This window comes from Acipenser ruthenus, chromosome 4, assembly GCF_902713425.1.
Source record: "Acipenser ruthenus chromosome 4, fAciRut3.2 maternal haplotype, whole genome shotgun sequence".
Taxonomy (NCBI): Eukaryota; Metazoa; Chordata; class Actinopteri; order Acipenseriformes; family Acipenseridae; genus Acipenser; species Acipenser ruthenus.
Genome location: NC_081192.1, coordinates 96430425 through 96453266, shown reverse-complemented (window position 1 = coordinate 96453266; position 22842 = coordinate 96430425). Strand labels below are relative to the sequence as shown.

General features: G+C 36.7%; 2 protein-coding genes across 2 annotated transcripts in view; one reads left to right on the top strand and one right to left on the bottom strand.

Moving 5' to 3' along the window:
* Nucleotides 1–871: 871 nt before the first annotated feature.
* LOC117399561 (cyclic nucleotide-gated cation channel beta-3) lies at nucleotides 872–14467 on the top strand. The gene is made up of 18 exons (XM_059023126.1): nucleotides 872–1371; nucleotides 2467–2536; nucleotides 3023–3122; nucleotides 4487–4635; nucleotides 5470–5670; nucleotides 5800–6008; nucleotides 6448–6498; nucleotides 6606–6692; nucleotides 7303–7367; nucleotides 7720–7842; nucleotides 9029–9170; nucleotides 9735–9894; nucleotides 10857–10954; nucleotides 11214–11297; nucleotides 11667–11785; nucleotides 12316–12462; nucleotides 12912–13083; nucleotides 14139–14467. Exons 1-18 carry the CDS (start codon nucleotides 1246–1248, stop codon nucleotides 14154–14156), a joined length of 2121 nt encoding a protein of 706 aa, XP_058879109.1. The 5' UTR covers nucleotides 872–1245; the 3' UTR covers nucleotides 14157–14467.
* Nucleotides 14468–14623: 156 nt separating this feature from the next.
* The window catches only part of LOC117399563 (copine-3-like), a 21642-nt gene continuing 13423 nt past the window's right edge, over nucleotides 14624–22842 (bottom strand). Inside the window, exons 8-16 of the mRNA XM_033998837.3 lie at nucleotides 22540–22638; nucleotides 21767–21853; nucleotides 21132–21191; nucleotides 20798–20931; nucleotides 20318–20372; nucleotides 20174–20225; nucleotides 19728–19873; nucleotides 19142–19378; nucleotides 14624–18530 (exon numbers count right to left, since the gene is read on the bottom strand). Of these exons, the coding sequence (XP_033854728.3) occupies nucleotides 18411–18530; nucleotides 19142–19378; nucleotides 19728–19873; nucleotides 20174–20225; nucleotides 20318–20372; nucleotides 20798–20931; nucleotides 21132–21191; nucleotides 21767–21853; nucleotides 22540–22638 (990 nt within the window). The 3' untranslated portion in view covers nucleotides 14624–18410. The remainder of the gene's footprint in view (nucleotides 18531–19141; nucleotides 19379–19727; nucleotides 19874–20173; nucleotides 20226–20317; nucleotides 20373–20797; nucleotides 20932–21131; nucleotides 21192–21766; nucleotides 21854–22539; nucleotides 22639–22842) is intronic.

The window sequence follows — 22842 nt, the reverse complement described above, 5'->3', positions numbered from 1 at the left end:
TGTAAGATTTATGTTGGCCTGTTCTCCACTGACTTGCCATTCCTTGCAGCATGCTTGTTTGGGATAGTTACTATTAATGCAGGTAGCCTCTTTCTTTTGTAATGCTTTGTATCTAAAGAAAGGGTCTTGCTCCATCTTATTTGAGTGCATTGCTAATTAATAACCTACATACTGGCTGTACCTTGCAATCTCAGGATACTTTTAACATACCTAGATTTCACATGCAGATAGGAGAATGGTATTTTGATTACCAATTACCATGAACATAGAAACATTTTAAAACTTGTGTTTGGGATGCATTGAAGTAACACCGTGCCAATGTTATGTCACAAGTGCTAAGTTATTGTTTATTTATGTACATGTTTAATGCGATATTTGATATCAGTAATGCTTCCATGACCTTTTCAAAATGAGACTTCCTGGTTAAATTATGAAATGCATTTTTTGTTTTTGTTTTTAATGTTCCATTGTCATATTGCAATCAATATATTTAAGTTGTCTAACATACAATATATATATATATATATATATATATATATATATATATATATATATATATATATATATATATATATATATATATATTTAGGTTGCTATACCAAACCATGCCATGAATTGCTCATTTCTGAATCTGTGCAGTTTACCTTCATTTTCATATTAAACCAATGCAATGGTGCAAGTGAAGTATGCAAAGATGTGTGTTGAATGCATCCACAAAAAAATTAGCAAGCAAATGTAAGAAGACTGTAAGAAGCTAAAAGGATACTGTTTCCCAGGCTGCTGCAGGAACATTAATCTTCTTACTTAGCAGCAGATTCCGAACTTCAATTAACTAAGTGATCTTTGTGAGAACAGCAGAAGATAAAGATAACGGCACGGTCCAAGAAGACATTCTCCCGTGTCACATACTTTATAATGCTTCTGTGTAACTTTCATTTGCATGGTAGAATAATATTTCAATAACAAAAAAACAAAATGTATGGGGTCCATCAAAGAAGATCAAACAAAGTGCAATTTTAAACCTTTAAGCAGGCAGGCGATTTCAGATAAAAACAAATGCTGATAAAATTAGCTCTCTGCACTAGAATAGATCTTTAAGTGGGAGTTCCACAGAGGTATTAACCAGACTAAAAGCTAATTACATCAAACTCACCACAGCATGTGTTTAAGGAGCGCGCAGGAGAAGAGCAACATATGGGGTTTGTTCTTTTAGGACAGGAACCACTGTAACCTCCCCATTCAAACATGTTTAGTAAACTAAAATCAGGTTTTGGCAAAGTAACACCTCAACAAGAAGATGAACCAATGGCTCCCGAGAATCCTGCGCCACAAGCATCACCAGCTCCAGAAAGAACAGAGCTTTCAAAAGAGGTAAACTGTACTCTGTATTGGAGTTCATGCTGACAAACAAGCTGCATTTTTAATGAAGCCTTTGAGAAACAGAAAATGGGTTGTGTTGTCTTTAAATTGTGATGTTCAGACCTCATTGTTATATAATAGGCTTCATATAAAAGAGTGATACCTGTGGTGGATATTGTTTTCAGTATACATTCTCACTCCAAACTATATATGTAGGATTTGGTACACGGCATGTAAAAATGTACTGTAATTGAACACTCACATTAAACAATAGTTTTGGACTGTATTTTGTTTTTGTAAATAAATATACAACCTAGCTAAGGAAAGACCTTTAAAACAGGGGTGATGTGGTCAGTTCCAGCATTATTTCCTAAAGTCTTAATTTGGATACATATAAATATTTCCATTCCTAATTTGCTGTAAATATATAGTTTTTATAGGTTCCATATATAATTGCAGGTTTCTTTTTTTCTTTCTAGTACACTTTATTGAAAGAAAGACACATGTATTTGATTACCGATACAATAAAACAGTATTTGTCCTACTGTAAGGGATGTAAGGCCTGAATCAGGATAGAGGCCATTACGAAAGGTACTTAATCCTAGTGCAATACAATAGGAATTCTGCGTATTAGCTTGGACACAGCATCTTGGTAGGATTTTAAATACAATAATTTTCTAAAACTTGTAGATTCCCTCTTGTTCAGAACTTCACAGTCTATCGAACATTTTCCTATTTATGTAGACTGAATTTGTTGACTGAAAAAATGTGTATTGCCCTATTGTCCAGGATTTAACTTTATCCTATATTGCATTTTATTAAATCAAACCAAGGAAAAATCCTCAACTCACATATAATGGGTTTGTTTCTCAATACTATGAGTAATAAAGCGTAATTCTAAAGAGGGGACCTTGCACCCATGTGTTGACTTAATACAGAAGGACCTGTGCCAGTAAATCTTATATGTTATAAAAATCACATTTACTAGAAGTATTGAACCCTCCTTACATTACTCAAGTATAACTATTGTATTGCAGTCACAAGATAACTGCATATAAGTACATTAAAGCTAATGTATCCCATTCTGTGCTTTTGTCCTCTAAAAAGGAAGCTAAAGAAAAAGAAGATGAACCAAAGAAAGAGGCTGAACCAACACCAGCAAATCCACAGCAGCCAGGTCAGTATTTAAGTTCAACCAAGAAATGCTGCCAAATTTGTATTCAGGACATCTACTATTGTATTCAAGGATTGTAAAATGCTACTGTGAGAAAAGGTGCTGTCATGTTTTCAGTCCATACTCACCTATAAGCAAATGTTCCCATATCCAGTAAGGGCTAACCTTATTAATAATAATAGCGAAGAAGAAGTTCACAAACATTCCTCCCTCATTTCTCATATTGCTAAAAATAATATGATCATTAACCTTTTTTTTTTATTTTGTAATACATTTAATATACAATTTTGTTCCTGCAATTTGCAGATTAAGAATATTTCATTTCTTCTTCCTACAGTACTGTCATATTCGGATTAAATTAATTTAAGGTTGCTGTATTTTTCATAATTCTTTATCAAGAAAACATTTTCTCTCTGTCATCTTTTCAATGTCTGAATACTTCAGTCTTCTTTGTGGCTTGAGATGTAACTACACATGATTTCCTTGCAGCCGCTGATCCTGCCCGTGCCCCAGAAGCTGCTCCCCAGCCACAGGCAGAGCCTGTAAAACCGGATGAACCTGCAAACAATGGGCAGGATGCTCCAGCAGTGTAAGTGCTCTGTACTCTATCTAGTCTGCATTAGTCTTTCCAGGTCTGTGGAGCAAGAAATAGGATAAAGAGAGTGTCAACAGAGGCTAGAGAGCTGGAGCTGATTGAGATGTGTCAAAAGGAGCTGACAAACTGTGTAGAATATGATCCCTGAGTATAACCAAGCAGAATCAGGCGTCGATAGGTTACAGAGCCCAGGATGTCTGATTGTAGCCCGGACAGGTGGATGCTACAGGGAAGCACATGAAAAAGTAAGAAGAGGGATGGGATCAATAAGCAATGAGAGAGGCGTAGGCCTGTTTACATTGCCAATTGGGTGTCTAACCCTCGATCTGTGAGTTCTAAGCAACGATGTTAAAAGATACCATGGGGGGGGGGGGTTACAGGAAGCCACTCTGGGTGTAACCATAAAGAGACATTCCTATTGGATTTTGATATGAAAATGTAACCAGTGGAATTATTACAGCTATCCAGTTATAGAACATAATCTTTATTTATTTATTTTTATTTTAAGTAGTTTAGACTTACCATGTCTGATCTATGCCTGATTCCAAAAGGAGTTCAAAGATTATTGGATTGGCAGTATTTGTGACTGGGATGGGGACAGCATCTCGTCACTGGCTTCTCGGACGCATGCACATGTTTGCTTGCTATCTGCCTGGAACTTGCTATCTGCTGTGTTTGGTTGTGGGGAAAAACAGCTGGAGATTGACCAGCTGCAGGTCCCTAACCAACAGGTGGGCTTGTCCAGGTGGAGTGCCCGACTATAAAAAGGAACCGCTGACACCCCCACAACCTGCCGAGAACCAGAAAAAAAATGTTTGTGCCGTGGGGCAGGACAGACCCTTCTTTTGTGAAAGGCAAAAACTAAAAACATACTTCACATCTGACCACCGTGTTTTTCAGGAGGGACAGGGACTACCTTTGGGATTTTTAAAAATCCCAACAAACCTATAGGAGTTGTGTCAGTGGGACCTCCTTTATAGTGGGAGCAGCGCACTGCCGTGTTCATGGCACCTTTTGTTCACAGTGTTTATTTTTGCATTTTTTTTGTATTTCTGTTTTTATACACTGTTGCATATTGCCTGCCTGGCTAATACCATTGTTGGTAACAGCTTGTGGCTTTTCCTGTGTGCTACAAAAAATAAATCCTGGGAAATCTCAACATCGGTTCCTGTGTCTTTCTGTCTTTTAGTGGTTGAACCCACCCAGTGACTAAGAGGAAAGCTGGAGTCACAAGAACTGCTAAAACAAAATCTAGATGCTCAACAGAAACAATTGATTAGGGCTCAACATTCTCCAAGGTCTGATAACCCCTGCAGTGACTAGGATGTGTGATTGTATTTTATTTTAATTGTTTCAAGTCAAGAAGATCCTGTAGAGACCGTTGTCAGTGAGTTTGCGGATACCCAGCTTCAGGACATAGTGAAGCGTTTGAGGCAGAGGACAGACCTTTTCAAGGAGAAACTGCTTGATAAAGATGCATCCTCCCCTGAGCCGAGTCCTCCTGTTTGTAAGTGTCTTTCAAAGAGGAATTTCAGTTTAGTATAGTAGTTGACGCCTATATTATGACTTAGAAAGTCATTTGGCCCCTTCTGTGTTTTGTCAAACAAAATTCCTATATAATCCACTCAGAGCTCTGGTTGGAAGCAGCTTATACTTAATTAACCTAAGGACATAGCTTAATGACAATGCTGTATTACATACCGTTACTGTATTCTGTGTTATCCTTATTGCAGCATTATATTTTGAAATATATTGCCGCCTTTTTTAAAAATTTTAATCACACACTAATCACACAAAAGAGGTCATAAGTCAACAGGACAATGCATTTCTCAACATTTACTCTGGAGTGTCGCCAGGAGAAAACAAAATCCCTTCTAAAAATTGCAGTGCGTCCAGATCATGCTCACTCCTGCAACAGTGCAGCTACTCTGTTCCCACAATGCACCACTCACTTTAATCAGAGCACTGCAGGGGACTTTCTAACACTATAACATTTTATTAAGATACATTTTTTTCAGAGGAAACTTGTGGTCACTATTGCAATTATAACCTTTTGTTTAAATGTTATTGTGTTGATGAAAAAAATGTTGAGTGGAAGGGATTCACAGTTTAGTGTCCTTGTGATGGTGCCAAGTTGCTCTATTTAGGCATATTGTAGATTAAACAATGGTCTACAATCATGTTCTAATTAGACTGGCTCACTTGACATTGATGGGAACCAATACAACTGGAAGCAAATGAGCTGTTCACATACTAGCATATTCATTTTCTTTTTGTGCTGTACAAAACAGTCTTATTTGTTCTTTGTGTGTAATAATTTTACCATTGTACCTCTCCTTAGCTCCTATCAAAAAGAAGCGCCCAAAGAAGGATGAAAAGAAGGATGAGAAAAAGGATGAGAAGAAGGATGAGGCAAAGGCAGAAGAAGCCATTCCGGAGGAGGAGCATTACTGTGACATGCTCTGCTGTAAATTCAAGACAAAACCGCTTAAAGAAAAGCTGAAAAAGTGTAGGCTACCTGACAGTTTAGATGGATGCACAGGTAATTTAAACAGCTGTAGAGAAACGCTGAATAGTATTTTGCTAACTAATATACACACAGTGAACACTGAAGACACCACTACTACTTAGGTTGTGTTTTGTCAACTGAATTTTTTTTTTTCCTTCCCAGACCGCAGATATATATTGTGGCTGTTTTTTGTGACTCTGGCTTTTAACTGGAACTGCTGGTTCATCCCAATGCGCTGGGCTTTCCCTTACCAGACTCCAGAGAACAACCTCTACTGGTTCATGATGGACTTCTTATGTGACCTCATTTACCTGGTGGATATGTTGGTGTTTCAGCCTCGGCTGCAGTTTGTAAAGGGTGGAGATATCATTGTAAGTTTATATCTGATCATTTTACAAGAATAAATAGCTGTAGCATCTAAGTATTGCTGAAAAGTTCTTGTTAATACCCCAAAACACTACTGATAGTACCAAGGGTATTGAAACCAATGGGATTGTTGTTAAATATAACACCCAGCAAATATACATTCACCACACAGCATTCCTAACAACAGCCACAGTTTCACAATTAAAAATATCCTTATCTAAACTCATAATGTCAACTCAAATACCAATTGTGCGAACCAATAAGAAATGTAATTGAATTAATGAATATATATATAAGAGCTCAAAGAGCCAGCTGCCATATATATATATATATATATATATATATATATATATATATATATATATATATATATATATATATATATATATTAACATCACCTTTGAGTGCTGCTAAAAATAATGTTCCTTGTTCATTTTTTCCCAGTATGATAGGGCAGAAATTAAGAAACATTACAGAGCCTCCTTAAGATTTAGGGTAAGTGCATGATCCAGGACAAGCATTTTGAACTTTTGAGGGAGTCATTCTTATTTTTATTTATTTTTATTTTTTTAAGTTTAAAAGTCTATTTTACTTTTCCACAGCTTGATTTGATCTGTCTCCTGCCATTTGAGGTGCTTTACTTAAAGTTTGGGATTAAATCAGTGTTTAGAGCAAACCGTTTAATGAAGGTAATTATTATTATTATTATTATTATTATTATTATTATTATTATTATTATTATTATTATTATTTAAAAAAACAATCAGCTATGATTGAGCTAAACAAGCTATGTACAATAGTTATGCTATGCATTTACCAAAGTTTACCCTGGTTTGCCATGTTTATTAATATGCTTTGCTATCCCTCGCTATTCTTTACAAGTCTTACCTATGTTTTACCAAGCTTTCACTATGCTTAATCACACTTTGCTATGCCTGTACTACGGTAAATTTTAATAAGGGTAAGTAGTTCATTGACACTGCTCTTGTATGTGATTTCAACTATGTAATCACCCAGTAATGGACCTGGAGTCAGCTATATGCTCAATGTAGTTAATTCAATGACAATATGTCGTCCTGATACAAGGTCATACTGCTGGAAACATTGTAGTAAAGTCATTACTAGTTAATGGTTGGTTGTGGTATGGTTTTACAATATGAATAGTTGGATAAACCATGAAAAACATGGTGTAATGTAAACTTGAATCATATATCTACATTTATAACACAGATAAGTGTGAATCAGGAATCTATGAACAATCAATGGTTTTAGTTGTTTTGTTTTTTCTTTCATTCTCAGTATGAGTCATTCTTTGAATTTAATGAACGACTAGAAGCTATTTTATCAAAAGCATACATTTACAGGTATGATTTTCCAAAAGCACTTTTTTTCTGTTATCATGCTTTATTTGCTTTGTTATCTATCTATCTATCTATCTATCTATCTATCTATCTATCTATTCCCTCATTCCTACCCCTGATTAGCCATGTGGAAAGGTGCCTCCCGCTGAGGTATAGGGATGACCTGACAATGGCAGGTGAGCGCAGTGGCCTGTTGTGCCAGCATGTTGCCATATCGATCCTTGGCAGGTGGAAAACATGAGCTTGCATGCCTGCAGTGCCAGGCAGAGTTGAAACGGAGGTTGCCTGGGGAGGTTTAAGGGGAAGTTAATGTTATGGAAGCCTGTGGCTATGTGTGTGTATTTATTTTTTGCAGAGTCTTCCGAACAACAGGATATCTGCTGTTTATCCTTCACATTAATGCATGTTTATACTACTGGGCCTCTGAATATGAAGGTATTGGCAGCACCAAATGGGTTTACGATGGAGAAGGAAACAAGTACGTTTTTTTTCACTTTACATAATCACATTCGATTCTGCCTTTTCAATGAGCGTACTTTTGTTTTACTCTATTAAAGTTAATACAGCACCTAATATGAGTTGGTCAAATAATATACAAAACAGTTCATTTACCACACAGTGATAGCAAACTCTGGGCAAGATTCACTGTTCTGCAGTGCTGAATTTGAACTTTTTTTTTCAAAACGGAAATACTAACTGGTAATGTTAAGTAACAAAAAGTAATGCTGTAACATTCATGAGCACACAGTAAAACTGCTGCCTTGTGTATTATGCAAGACATTGCACAAAGGTAAAATAGGGTAAAAATGCTGCAAGAACATAAGAGGGTTTAACATGTTTACTGTGTCTCTTCTTTATGGAGGTGGACGGAAGTTTGTCCTTTTTGAACAATTTGCTATCTTTTTTAGTCTTTTTGTTTTTTACTCTTTTAGTTACTTGCATTGTTTCCTCTATGCGGAGAAAGCCCTGCTGATGATTGCTGAGCTTCCATACCCCACCACCCAGTTTGAAATCATTTTTCAGATGACAAACTATTTTTTTGGAGCATTCTTTCTTTCAACAGTTCTTGGCCAGGTATAATGTCTAACCTGTTTCTTTGGATTTTTTTTTGCTTTCTTGCATTTTTGTTTTTTCTGTCAATGATATATCTGCAGTGCAGTTTCTCATTGACATTCAGTAGGGTAATCCCATGTACCTTGTGTGAACACATCAATCATTACAAACAATGCAGATAAACCCATGCTCATTTGCACTGAACATTGTAACTGCACATGACATCTTGTACCTACACAGTATATCTACACAGGACTTTGGGGTTTGGGTTTTGGCCTGTCTGGATACTATTTATGAAAGTCTCTTGCCTGCCATTACTGTCTATGAATTTACAGTGACTTAAGATGAGGGAACACAAAGCCACTTTGTGGTTTGGTACTTGGTTTCAGGAGACTAGATTTCAGGCCACTGCATGGCACACATGATGATGATGATGATGATGATGATGATGATGATGATGATGATGATGATGATGATGATGATGATGATGATGATGATGATGATGATGATGATGATGATGATGATGATGATGATGATGATGATGATGATGATGATGATGATGATGATGATGTTGTTGTTGTAGTATTAGCCTATGAATTCTGTATCCTCAGGTACCTGAGATGTTACTATTTTGCAGTCCGTACTCTGATTACTATTGGTGGTCTTCCAGAGCCAGTGACTGTATTTGAGATCGTATTTCAGTTGTTAAATTATTTCTCAGGTGTCTTTGTATTCTCCAGCTTGATTGGTCAGGTAAATAAAAAAAATGTAATGAATCACCTCTAAATGCCAGTGAATTCATTCGATGATATTTTTTAGCATAGCAGATTTCCTGTGTTGCACAGTATACCCAGGTCGATAAACAACCCTCTCCCTGCCTCCCCCCTCCCCCCTCCCCTTTCGTTTCTAGTAAATCTGTAGTTGTCTGTTGGAGCAAGCAGGCTTACCTACGTCTAGTCTCAATGAGCCCTACAGAAGAGCACTAAATACACACAGAATTGCATTATCATATTTGTGTTGTGACATTTAACTCCAAAACAAACATGGGCATTACATCATGACCCTATATTCACACTTTGTAGGATTTAGAGTGCAATTAAAGGGTTTAATTCAGTTCATACTGATTTCCAGCTTCCCATGTTACAATTGGTAAAATGTATTTGTAAAGGGCCACATTAGCAACTTAATAACAGTGTTTGGGTTTACAGGGAAATACTGTGATCACCTTTGTTTGATGGTGGTGGGGTTGTTCCAAATAACTTCCTATTATTTTACATGTACTGGCCTTGGTATGATCGCAACTGGTGTGTTTTGTAGATGAGAGATGTTATTGGGGCAGCCACTGCAGGACAAACTTACTTTCGGAGTTCAATGGATAATACTGTGGCTTACATGAACACTTATAAGATAACCAAGCTTGTACAGAACAGAGTGCGCACCTGGTATAACTACACCTGGGCATCCCAAGGCATGCTGGGTATGTACAGTCTATCTTGGATAATTAGTGAATTTGTTTACTGCTTTCACTTTTTTCCTTTTCTTAATCCTATTACAATACAAAGTGCAGTCAATTGTTTGGCAGACATTGTACAAATATTATTTAGCAGACTCTTGCATCTAAATGCTTATACCTTACTAATATTCTCATAGCTTTGCATTTTTTTTCAGTGTACACCACTAGAGTGCAGCATAGCAATAGAAATGATTCATCTGCATTACCCTTAGAAATCCTGTATTGAACAATAGCAGCGTGTTCTATTAACCGCATATAATGCACTACTCAAGATTTAAAATGACATGCTGTACTCTTGTCCCTTAAAACAGATTTACATGTGCTGGTACATCATTCCTTTCATGTTCAAGTTTCCTTCATTTCCAGGGTCTATAGACTATATTTTTATGTGATAGTATTGATATTTTTTGTATTGATTACGTATCACCTTGAAAAATAAACGTATAGTCATATGGTCTGAAAATACATTATTAGTTACAAGTAAGAGATAAGCAAGTGGAATTCCGTGATTAAATAAACACACCAGAGCAGTGCCATTATCACTTTTGTACAACTTTCAAAAAGTTATTTAGCTTACGTGTCTGACCTCCATAGAAAACAATTGGAGAGCAGCGTCTGGCTGATGTAGTACTGCATAGCACTACTCCCTACATCTTCAGGACCAGGCTGTGCGTAATCCAACAATCTAATTTATAGCTGGAACAAATCAGAACAAAACAAGAAATTCTGTGTGTTCTGTGCTCATGATGTCAATTCTGTCATTTCTGGACAAACTATGATGATGTCAATTTGAACCTTTGAGACTAGATATTAAAGCTGAGATAACTTGTGAGCTTGTATTAAAAAGTAAAGATCATATTTAAAAAAAAGCAGAGGCTTGCAATTGCCTTTTGAAGTTGTTATTAAACTGCTTCCTGTTTCTTCAGATGAGTCTGAATTACTGGAAGAGTTGCCAGTAAGTATGCAGCTGGCTATTGCAGTAGATGTGAACTTCTCCATCGTCAGCAATGTTGAGCTTTTTAAAGTGAGTTCAATTCTTTTTTTTTTACGTGCAGTTCTGTAACATTAACTGTGATATCAACCATTTCCTCTTGATATCTCAACTCAGCCACTGTATCCATTTCATTTATGAATCCGGAATGAAACAAACCATAATGTTGGGTTTCATAATGTTCAGGGACACATAGGAGAAGAAATCTTTTCCACTAATGCTACCCAGTCGTGTCATAACAATATCTCTGATTCATTTAGTAGCACTCTTCCTTCATGTGTTTTCTTCATAGGGCTGTGATAATCAGATGATTTGCGACATGTTGCTGAGGCTTAAATCTATTGTATATTTACCAGGAGATTACGTCTGCAAAAAGGTAATTATATTTCCGTTCAGTATTCAGCATGTCTAAATTATCTTCAAGCACTGATGAAATAGTCCTTATTGATTCTGGCTATAGAAACACATGTGTATATAACAACAGCACAAGATGTAAAATATATATTTTTTACAGACAGAAATTGTATTTTCATTTCTATGCTACTTGTTCTTGGAACTGGGGAACATACAGAAGCTTTGTTCAGTTTCTTTTTAGTTTTTTCTGAATATCTGCTTTTGAATAGGTACACATCGCAACCAAGCCATTTGTGTGTTTTTGAATGTACAGCAGGAGACTAACTTGTTGAAAGGGAGATTTCTTTCTGACTGAAGTTCTGATGGTATATGTTATGGTCCGTGTCTGCAGGGAGAAATTGGCAGAGAAATGTACATCATTAAGCAAGGAGAGGTTCAGGTACTTGGTGGACCTGACGGCACTGTCGTCCTGGTCACTCTGAGAGCCGGGGCTGTGTTTGGAGAGATCAGGTAATTTGTGTCATTCTTCTTCACAGATCATAAATATTAAATTGTGTGAGGAATAAACCCATTTTTCTTTTAAAACCTTTAAGAATTGTTGCAGTGTTTGTTTTAATAACAGGAAAGAGCTCCCAGAAGATATCCTGTTATGTTTTGAATATCTCAGTGGATGGTAGATGAATAGATAACATCTGTAAATTCATGGTTTTAAAGCTTTATCCTCACCTCATCAGACAGACGGGACAGAATCTGTAACGGCAGTGTATCACACAACACCACACCCTTACATAAGCATGGCATTCTTAGGACCAGCTATTAATTGTAATCAAAACATTTTTATCTCATTAACACCTACAGTAAAGAATGATGTGTAATTGGCAGAAATAGTGTTACTGGAATACCTATAATCCCAGTTTGCTGGAAAGTATCCAAATTAGGACTGGTGTAAATACATAAAACAGTTATCAGGAAGGTTTTTTATTTATTTATTTATTTATTTTTTACTAAATACTGTAATAGAGTATCAATTTGTATTTTAGCCTGCTGGCAGCAAGTGGAGGAAACAGAAGAACTGCAAACGTTGTTGCTCATGGGTTTGCAAACCTGTTCATCTTAGATAAAAAAGAGCTCAATGACATTTTGGTGCACTATCCTGACTCACAGAAGGTCCTGGCGAGGAAAGGAAAGTAAGATACCAAAACATATATAAAGCCGTATTTAATGTGGGTCAGATCCCCATTAGCCACTATGGGTTCAGTTCCATGTAAATTTTCAAATACTGAATTTGGAGAAAGTGCTAAAGCTGATTTCTTAATAATCAAGTTAGTATATTGTATTTATTTGTTTATTTAGCAGATGCCTTTATCCAAAGCGACTTACAGAGACTAGGGTGTGTGAACTATGCATCAGCTGCAGAGTCACTTACAAATACGTCTCACCCGAAAGACGGAGCACAAGTGATTTGCTCAGGGTCACACAATGAGTCAGTGGCTGAGGTGGGATTTTAACCGGGGACCTCCTGGTTATAAGCCCTTTTCTTTAACCACTGGACCACACAGCCTCCTATATTTAAGTGTTCTGCAAGATTATAACCATGGATTAACAATTAAGTATTGTCCTTTTTTCCCCTTATAAGGAAACTAATGAAGGACAAGGGTAAAAAGGACGATGGTGGTCCAAAGGAAAGAACTAAAGGCTTCACCACCCTATTCAGCATCAAGCCAGAGACCCCCAAGCTCTTCCGTGCATTCATGTCTGCAAAAGGGGCTGGGGGGCTGTTGAGCAGATTGAAGGCAGAACAAGCAAAGGTGCTTTCTTCTTTCATTTTAATTGAAGGAATGGGGGGCTCCCGAGTGGCGCATCCAGTAAAAGCACTCGCTAGAGTGCAGGATGCGCTCTATAGCCTGGACGTCGCCGGTTCGAGTCCAGGCTATTCCACAGCCGACCGTGGACGGGAGCTCCCAGGGGGCGGCACCCAATTGGCTGAGTGTCGTCCGGGGGGAGGGAGGGTTAGGTCGGCCAGGGTGTCCTCGACTCACCGCGCACCAGCGACCCCTGGAGTCTGGCCGGGCGCCTGCGGGCTTGCCTGTAAGCTGCCCAGAGCTGCGTTGTTCTCTGACGCTGTAGCTCTGAGGCGGCTGCATGGTGAGTCTGCAGAGTGTAAAGAAGCGGGCGGCTGACGGCACTCGCTTCGGAGGACAGCGTGTGTTCATCTTCGCCCCTCCCGAGTCAGCGCAGGGGTGGTAACGGTGAGCTAAGTCTAAAAATAATTGGGCATTTCAAATTGGGGAGAAAATAATAAAAACTAATTGGCAACGACTAAATTAAAAAAAAAAAAAAAAAAAATTAATTGAAGGAATGGTTAAATGGTTGAAGTGAGTATCCACAGTCCCTGAGTGGCTCACCTGGTAGACTGCAGAGGTGTGAGTGACTAACTCGTCATAACAGGGATTCAACAGGGAGTGTTGCATTGCCTCTGGTGCTCCTGTGGGTTAGAGACTGTTGTCCTACTGACCAAGGGGCCTGTGTGCTCAAATGGGCACGAACTAACTGCATATTTGAGATTTTGTCACCAAGCATGGAAGAAAAATGAATTTTGACTGAAGTTGATAGAAATTGATCTTGTAGTGATGCCGCCAGCCTTTCCTTTGAAATATATAGGCCTCCTAACAACATGTCTACATTTATTGCTCAACACAAGTCCTTTTTACATGAAAATGTATCTGATTTTGCGAAATTAAAAAAAAAATGAATAGTACTTTTTTTATTGCTTGTCATAGTTGTAGATTGTTTAGTTTTTTTCTTTACAAAAGAAAAAGAGAAGGCATTTTGATTTTCATTCTTGTGCTATTTTCTTTTTTAGACTCAGGCTCATGTTTAGACTCCTCAACCACAACCCAAACCTCAACCCAAGATACAACAGCCTTCTCCTGCTGCAACTGCCGACCCAAAAGTTACCACCTCAAGAGGCACCACAGACAAACTACTCATCATCAGCATGACACCTACAGTGGAAGGAGAGGTCCTTAAAGTGGACGTGAAGTGAAATTAACTTTACTGAAACATTAAAAACTAAGAAAAAAGCTTATGACTACTGTTGCAAACTTAGGAAAGGTGATTCAAGGTCATTTAATATGTGCAAATGTCATCAACTTCACACAGCCAGGAAGTGAGACTGTGTTGTCCTGATTGTATGATTCACCCTGCACAGTCCCTGAAATCACAACTGAATTAACAGTGAAAGCCAAAATGTGTACATGTAACTAGCCAAAAGCAAAAATGTCTACATTATGGTACAAAAATAATGTTATTAAGTTAACAAATTAATACACTTCCCAACACATGAGATAAAAACAAGTTTGTAATTAGATTTTATTTGTTTGAACAAGTGCAGTAATATGTATAATAATGTGCAGCAATACAGTATATAATGTATATTAGAGTCTGGCTTAACAGCCCCTAAGCATATTACACATTTAATAAAATGTAGCAAAGCCACTATTATGCTCTCATTGTTCATTTGTCATAGTTTTTATCCGACATAGTAAATCCCATCCCATTTTTTCAATACAAAAAGCTATAAGCCATACTGCTAAATACAAATACAATACAGATGAAAACTGAAAGGAATAAGTAATTTTTGGACATTTCTATTTCACTTGATTGTCTCAAATTCAGATGTTCTATTTACATAGTCAAATAACTAAAAGAGTTGAGAACTGTCATATTGTATAGTACAGTATAGGACATAAAATCCTGTTCATATTGGTAACAATATGAACAAGAACTGGAGAAATGTTTTAGTACTGCATGTTGCAACTCTAATTGAAATGACTGTTCAAGATGAATTCATATCAAGATCATAGACAATAATCTGGGAATGTAACATGGACAGCTCTTAACCTAATAAGAATGACAGTATATACTGCATACTATACAGTATATTAGATGGGCAATTTCACTTAGTTTATCATAACATCTGAATTACAAACACTTACAATACAACATAGTCCAGTGGGTGTTTTATGGAGTTTTCTTTTGTCCCGACAACCCTTGTAGCAAACATTCTTAACTGGAAACAGTGTTATCATCCTCAATAGTTAGTATAAATTACTGTAGTACAGAAAATGTAAATAGTTCATTTTGGAAAACTTACAACCACACATGTGGTCTACTGGACGTGTTATATAATGCTTTAATAAAAAGAGATATGAAAAGCTCTAATCAGTTTATACGCCACACTGATGTTCTACAAATTGAAAACGTAGATCACTATGACCAACCTATATTGTATACATGTGTCAAAATGTATATGGGATACATGTGATGTCACATTAAGAGGAGCTACACGGTTGAAGCTGCCAGTGAGTGTACTGATAATCTCCTTTTGTATCATTATTAGATAAGTGGTTAATTGGTAGATATATGTAGAATTGTAAGTGTGACATACATATATAATGCATGCAGAAAGACAGAATAAGCCCCTCTAAATACTATCACTAATGGCCCTGCAGCTGAATGTAAAAATCTCAAGTGTGAGATACTGTATGCAGGAATGAATAAGCACCTCCATAACATCCCTGTCAAGATATTCTGATTGTCTCGTTGGGCAGCAGTGTGGAGTAGTGGTTAGGGCTCTGGACTCTTGACCAGAGGGTTGTGGGTTCAATCCCCAGTGGGGGACACTGCTGTTGTACCCTTGAGCAAGGTACTTTACCTAGATTGCTCCAGTAAAAACCCAACTGTATAAATGGATAATTGTATGTAAAAATAACGTGATATCTGTATAATGTGAAATAATGTATAATGTGATATCTTGTAACAATTGTAAGTCGCCCTGGATAAGGGCGTCTGCTAAGAAATAAATAATAATAAAAGGCAAAGGCCTATAAAAAAAAAAAAAAAAAAAAAAAAAAAAAAAATACAACTGTATAAAAACTAATGTTTGCACTAATGACGAGAGCATTTAATTAGTCATCCGTTTCTGGTCCTAAAAGTGATTATCCTGTGTAACAGATTATTTACAGTACAAACAGTACGAGTTGAAATAAATCACCACACAAGTTTACTTCTCTTTCTCTTTCCAAACATACATGGATTGAGTGTCAGGGTTAAAAACCGTTTCTTTTTGAGGAGGTGGCACAGTCAACAAAGTCTGGTTGTCCATCAGAGATTTTGGAAACCTACATTTTTCTAAGTGAACCTAAAACTAGTTGCAATAATTCTGGTAAATAACACAGTGTGTGAACAAAATTATTGAAGCAAACCAATTTGTTTTATTTGACAAAAGAACATAACACCTTTAAACTGAATGACATGGTTTGCTTCAGCAGGAGAGAAAGTCTCAAGAAAGACTTTTACTTGAAAGTCATGGCACGTTACTTCAATATTAAATGTTTATGAAAGATTATTACATGATTTTATTTTCATGACACTTTACTGAAATATATATTTGAATATTATTACTGGTAGTCTTTATTTAACATATTAGTTTCTTTACAGATGTTTACATTTGTTTCTGTAAACTATGCTAGGAAATTGGCATACTATACAAGCAGCCCAATGATTTAACACTTGAGTCCAGGGTTTGCAGATATGAATATCCAATCACAAACCACCCTTAAGCATTACAGAGTAGTTTTCTATACTAATTGGCACTTAAAACACATAATATACAAAATATGCAGTTTAAATCTTAAAACTATCACAAATATGATTTAATCAGCAAAGTTGGATGCATGTTTTGTGATTGTTGAACATGGATTACACCATGAATTATGTGTGTGCAAAAAACCCATTACAGTACTTTATTTTATTTATTTCTTAGCAGACACCCTTATCCAGGACGACTTACATTGTTACAAGATATAACATTATTTTTACATACAATTACCCATTTATACAGTTGGGTTTTTACTGGAGCAATCTAGGTAAAGTACCTTGTTCAAGGGTACAGCAGCAGCGTCCCCCACCTGGGATTGAACCCACGACCCTCCGGTCAAGAGCCCAGAGCCCTAACCATTACTCCACACTGCTGCCCAGTACTTGCAATCATACTCAAAAAACAATACTTATTCAGACTCGGGTGACATCAGCGGAAGTGGGCGAGGCTAACAACGTTCATAAAATGCATTTCACTCAGAAATGGACCATACAGTGCTTTAATGTTTATTGCACTTTTTTTGTTTATCGTTTTCAAGTTCTAATGTGTCAATTTTACTTTTGTTGAGCAAGATTTATTAACATGTACTACTAAATTATATGAGGTATCTGTGATGGGTGTGGCGATTAATGCAGACAGTTAAAATGGAGACCACTTAGAGCAGATTGCAAATCTTCAAGATGTATTTATTTACTTGTGTTTTTTTACTAGCTATTGTTGTGATTGGAGGGGTGCACTTCAGTGCACAGTAAAGTATGATGAGATAAATCAGAGAAGATAAACTAAGACAAGACATACTATTTATTATTTGAGTGTCATTTGTTTTTTTTTGTTTTTTTAATATTAGGTTAATGGGTGCTTATTGAATATGTAACCTCAAAAATGCACAAACACACACGTTTTCCAAAAAACATACTTGTGAAAAGATGCATCTACGTTGTCGTGAAAAATAAGAGATGAAAATACAATGCATTGCCCTTCAAACAAGGCACACAACTCATGAAAAAAATAGGCGTGGAAAATATCTTTATCAAAAAAAATAAAGAATAATAATTTGACTATGTACAATAGCGTGTGTGTGTGCAAAGTTATTTTACAAGCACATGGATTAAACAAGGGTTAAATAAACCTAGGGCCTAATATGAATTAAAAAATAAAATAAAAAACTTTCTTTTAAAATAATGTGTTTTTAGAAAGAGTATGTATGAAAGAATTCAACCACTTAGACTGCGTGCTAATTTCCCTCCTCGGTCCCCCACTGGATTGGCTCCAGACTTGAGATTGACAGTTGTCACTATCCTATTGGAACCAGTAGCTGATTCAAAGCATTATTTACATAGATTTTTTTGTCCCCACCCCCCCGAATACGAGTAATAAGGAAATGAGTTGTGTATTACTTGTACTCAGAAAAACAGCCATACTTGTTAAGAATATTTGTTTGTTTGCTCTGCAGGGCATAAGAGTCATGCTTCCTCATGAACTTGCAGCAGGGGTAGGGTCATTGGGAGGACGGAGGTTGTTCATGTTGAAATAGGTCGTCACTTGCTGAGGCACTTCTGCCAATACACATTGGGCAAGAGCTTCTTTGGGGGCCTGCAATGACATCCAAAGATAACGAAAACTGAAGCTTTAAAAATACAAATGATTTCCATGACCCATAAAGATCATCTATGGACATATTTTGATGTAATGTGCAGCTCGCAAATATTCTGAAATAATTGTTTCAAACATGTCGCTTGTGGGTGGCGTGAAAAGTTTTTGGCATTAAAATCAAATGTTTGCAATACTGTTGCAGTAGCCCTACATATTTCTAAAAAGATGCTGTGGGCAAAGAACTGAGAAATTGCTAAATTACTTACCTTGCCCCCGTTGTGTCTTTGACTCAGTAGAATTCTGGTGTGCTTAACAAAGTTCATTCTTATGCATGTCTAACGTCTGGTAACAGTGTTCGTAGTATAATATGCTTAAGAAATGTTTTTGTATTATTTATTTACAGAGACATCATCATAAGTTTAAATAAAATGACATGTATTACTTGTAATAGCCACAGGCTAGTGATTTATGCTTATGATTGCCGCAGATACTATATCAGACCAGCAAAAAGCCAGTGTAAACCGGGTTTTCCTGATCCTATAGAAGAAAGTAGACGGTAAGGTAGATGAAACTTCAGCCAGTGACAGCTCAGTGATTATTTTAGTACTCACATTTTGGAATTTCCGGAAAGGCACAAACTGCACAATATCTCGGATAGCTGGTTGGCCAGTGGGTGATCTGAGAGTCCCGTCGTCTCCGTCCAGAAACTCCATGGCACTGAAGTCTGCTCCTCCCACACCAACAATGATGACTGACATGGGAAGCCTCGAAGCGTTTACAATAGCATTCCTGGTTTCATCCAAGTCTGTTATTACGCCATCAGTAATGATCAGGAGGACAAAATATTGCTATGTGTAGAAAAAAAAAAAAAAAAGTAAATGACTGTAGTTTTGAATACAGTGCCTTACAATGATAAGTACCAACAAAGGTGTATGATATAAACTGTGCAGTAACAGAATGCCAGAACTTAAAATAATGCTTGTGCAGCCACATCCTCGCTACCTAACACATATCTAACCAATACATCAAGGTGTCTAATAAACCATGTCCCCACTGCTAACCCATCAATGTGCTGAGCTCTGTTGTTTGTAGAAAAGCCGCACAAGGAGGGTAAAAAACCTTAAATACACAGAATGAGTCTCCCATAATCCCATGCGCTGGTATGTTTGCAATACCTACAATACAGCAGATACTTACAGTGGCAGCCTTGGCTGCAGAGTTCTGTTGTGCTGCTTCTGAAGCAAACTTGGCAACGTGGTTTATTATTGGAGAGAAATTAGTTGGTCCATACAGCTTCACTTGAGGAAGGCAGACTCTGTAAGCATCCACTACTCCCTGTATCCCTAGATTGAAAGAAAAGAGAATTTAACAAGGCATCCGTCTAAGAGGCTGCAAGGTGTGCTGGAAGTCTGGTCATGGTGATGTGGTGGAAGAAGCTTATTGTACTGTATGTCTGAACAACTAAAGCAAACTTTAGTAAATGTAGTTGAAGTAGATTGTACAAAGGCTAAATTAAGGAAGAGTGTAGTAAAAACAGTCACATTTTAACATCAAATAACAATTTAATAACCACTATGAATTTTTTATTTATTTATTTTTATTATTTAAATAAATGCACATTAGCACACATCTTATACTCCTACCTGCACAGAATGGGTTGGCTGGATTGAAGTTTAATGGAAACTCATGTGATACCTGCAAACAGACCACAGTGGTAAATACACATCAGCAAATAAAACATAGAACACTAAATAATACAGTGCAAGTGTAAAATGACATATATTTACCTGCCAAGATGGTGGTATCTGGGCACCAAACCCAAAAGCCGGGAACATTTTGTCACTATTGAAAGAATAATTTGTATACAAATTATATATATATATATATATATATATATATATATATATATATATATATATATATATATATATATATATATTTTTTTTTTTTTAATCGCTAAAAGACGTAAATAAATGACTATACACGCTACACAGTACATTAACACATGTAAATCAACCACTGTTAAAGACGAGCAATACAGTTTCCGAAAGGGAAGCATTTCCTGATAACTTCCAGCAGAGGGTGCTAAAGGAAAACTTATAATGAATAAGGAAAACAGACTTTAATCTCATTTTTCATATAAATAGTGTATATTTACACTTAGGCCTTAAACATGCTCTATTTAGTGACGTTATTAAGGGAGCAAAATAAAAGAAAAAAAGACCTACAAATACAGTACATGTCAGAACAGTAATGTATGTACTTACCTATCATAATCCTGAATCACCAACCCAACAGACCAGATGGCCATGAGATATTCATTAAGTCCCTGAGGACTAATGTAGTGAAGGGACTCTGGTGACCGAGGGTCCCCATTAGACCCAGTGAAATCTATTCCAACCTAATAAACAGAAATACGATTTGCTCTGAATCCTGTAACAAAGGATGTTTTCTGGTAATATGGTGCAGTATCCATTTATGGAAAGTGTGCTGCTTTTAATGTTGTTCAAATGGTAAATTATATTTTTCAGTTAAAAAAAAAAAACTATTAGTTGCAAATTCATTGGTTTAAATATTCATCTATTGAAAATCGGTACTCACAGTAAAATTAATCTGGCATCCACCCATGATGTAATCTAAGAATGTATACTCCTTCACAACCTGTAAAAGATTAAGGTATCTTAAGCAACATGAACACAATTGTTATAATTTTATTTTGCATTTTGCATTAACTTATTGTAAGATTGCATTGATCTTGTGTGTTTACTGCTAAGATAATGAAAGTATAATAACACAAACCATTCAGAAACCGGTAACCAGTTATGGAACTTGTGATTTAAATATTCAGCAAAATGTTATACGCAGTTATATATGATAAAACCAAAGACAGAACAAAGAGACATTATCTATAAGAAACACTGCATGAAGAAATACATTATTTCCTGTCCAAAGGTTACGCAAAGTATTCAGGGCGTCTGGTACTCCTGCCCTGGACATGCAGTATCAATAGTGTCTGGGGTCTTTAATCACCAGTTATTCCCCACAGTACCAAAAAGAGTAACTACAGTAAAGCCCACAGACCCTGAGATATGACCAGTTTGTGCAGGAGTCTGCAAATATAACAGAGCCAATTGTTTAGTTCTCTGCTTTGTACACACTTGAAGCACACACTCATTTAAATGACTCCAGGGTGGAATTAAGGACAAAGTGAAAACAACCCGCTGTCATGTACACACCTGGCAAGATTTGACACTAACAACTCCAGAATTTTTGTAGTGTTTCTTCTTCTGCTTCTTCTTCATGTTAATACATTCAAATTCAGCCTGCATAAGAAAATGTAAATCAACTGGTCAACAATGGGACTTAACAAAGGGTTTGTGGTACAATTAAAATATCTTAAAAGACAAAGAGAGGATTGAAATAACACATCGGCACTAGCAGAAGGTCATACGATTGCATTAGGATTAGGGATCCACCAGCGCCATGGGAAAGTCAAGGTGCTACCACGCCTGTCAGTGACAATCTAAAACTACCAACTGATACGTGCAGAATGTATGGAGCCACTTCCTTTGATTGAGAAAGCCTTTAACTGTTGGGGAAACTTCTTTTTTGCAGGATATGGGTTCAAAGTTTCTGGTTTAGTTATTATTATACAATACAGACTGTGACCTTTTGAAAAAGTGGATTCAGGTCTTTATCTGTATTCTCTGGACACACATACTGTTCATATAAATAACATAACACTGATATGGTGAAAACACACAGTACTGTTGCCCATTTAAGAGAACTGTACAGCACAAGTTTCTAATTACTTTGCTATTTAAGAGCACTGTGCAGCACAGTGGTTTCTAATTACTTTGCTATTTAAGAGCACAGTACAGCACAGGTTTCGAATTACTTTGATATTTAAGAGTATAAATGGTAAAGTATCATGGCAGGCTATCTCAAATTAAATTAATTGGACAAAACTTCTGAGCAAACACTGCGTCTGTGGCGATTGTAGACTTACTGGTGTAGTTCGTGAAGCTTCTTGCAGTTTTGATAGGTTAGTCTCAAAAATTCCAATCAGATCATGTGAGCCATCATTATCATAATCATAGCACTCCACCTGGAAAGCACAAACTTTTACTTAGGGCAAAATAATAAAAATAAAAAAGATGCATCTTTACAGAAATGTATATACAGCAAATGACAATTGCATGCTCTCACATGCTTAGGTACCTATTACACTATGAGTGCCGTGCAAGTACAATATGATGATTAGCTAAAGATGCTTGGATAACACTGTTAAAAAAACACACACACACACAAG

Bases quoted from the DNA above. Each gene is read 5' to 3' on its own strand.
- LOC117399561 (XM_059023126.1), top strand. From the start codon at position 1,246: ATGTTTAGTAAACTAAAATCAGGTTTTGGCAAAGTAACACCTCAACAA. The intron at 5,671-5,799 runs GTAATTTAAACA...TTTCCTTCCCAG, and splicing joins CAGTTTAGATGGATGCACAG to ACCGCAGATATATATTGTGG. The intron at 12,463-12,911 runs GTAAGATACCAA...TCCCCTTATAAG, and splicing joins GTCCTGGCGAGGAAAGGAAA to GAAACTAATGAAGGACAAGG.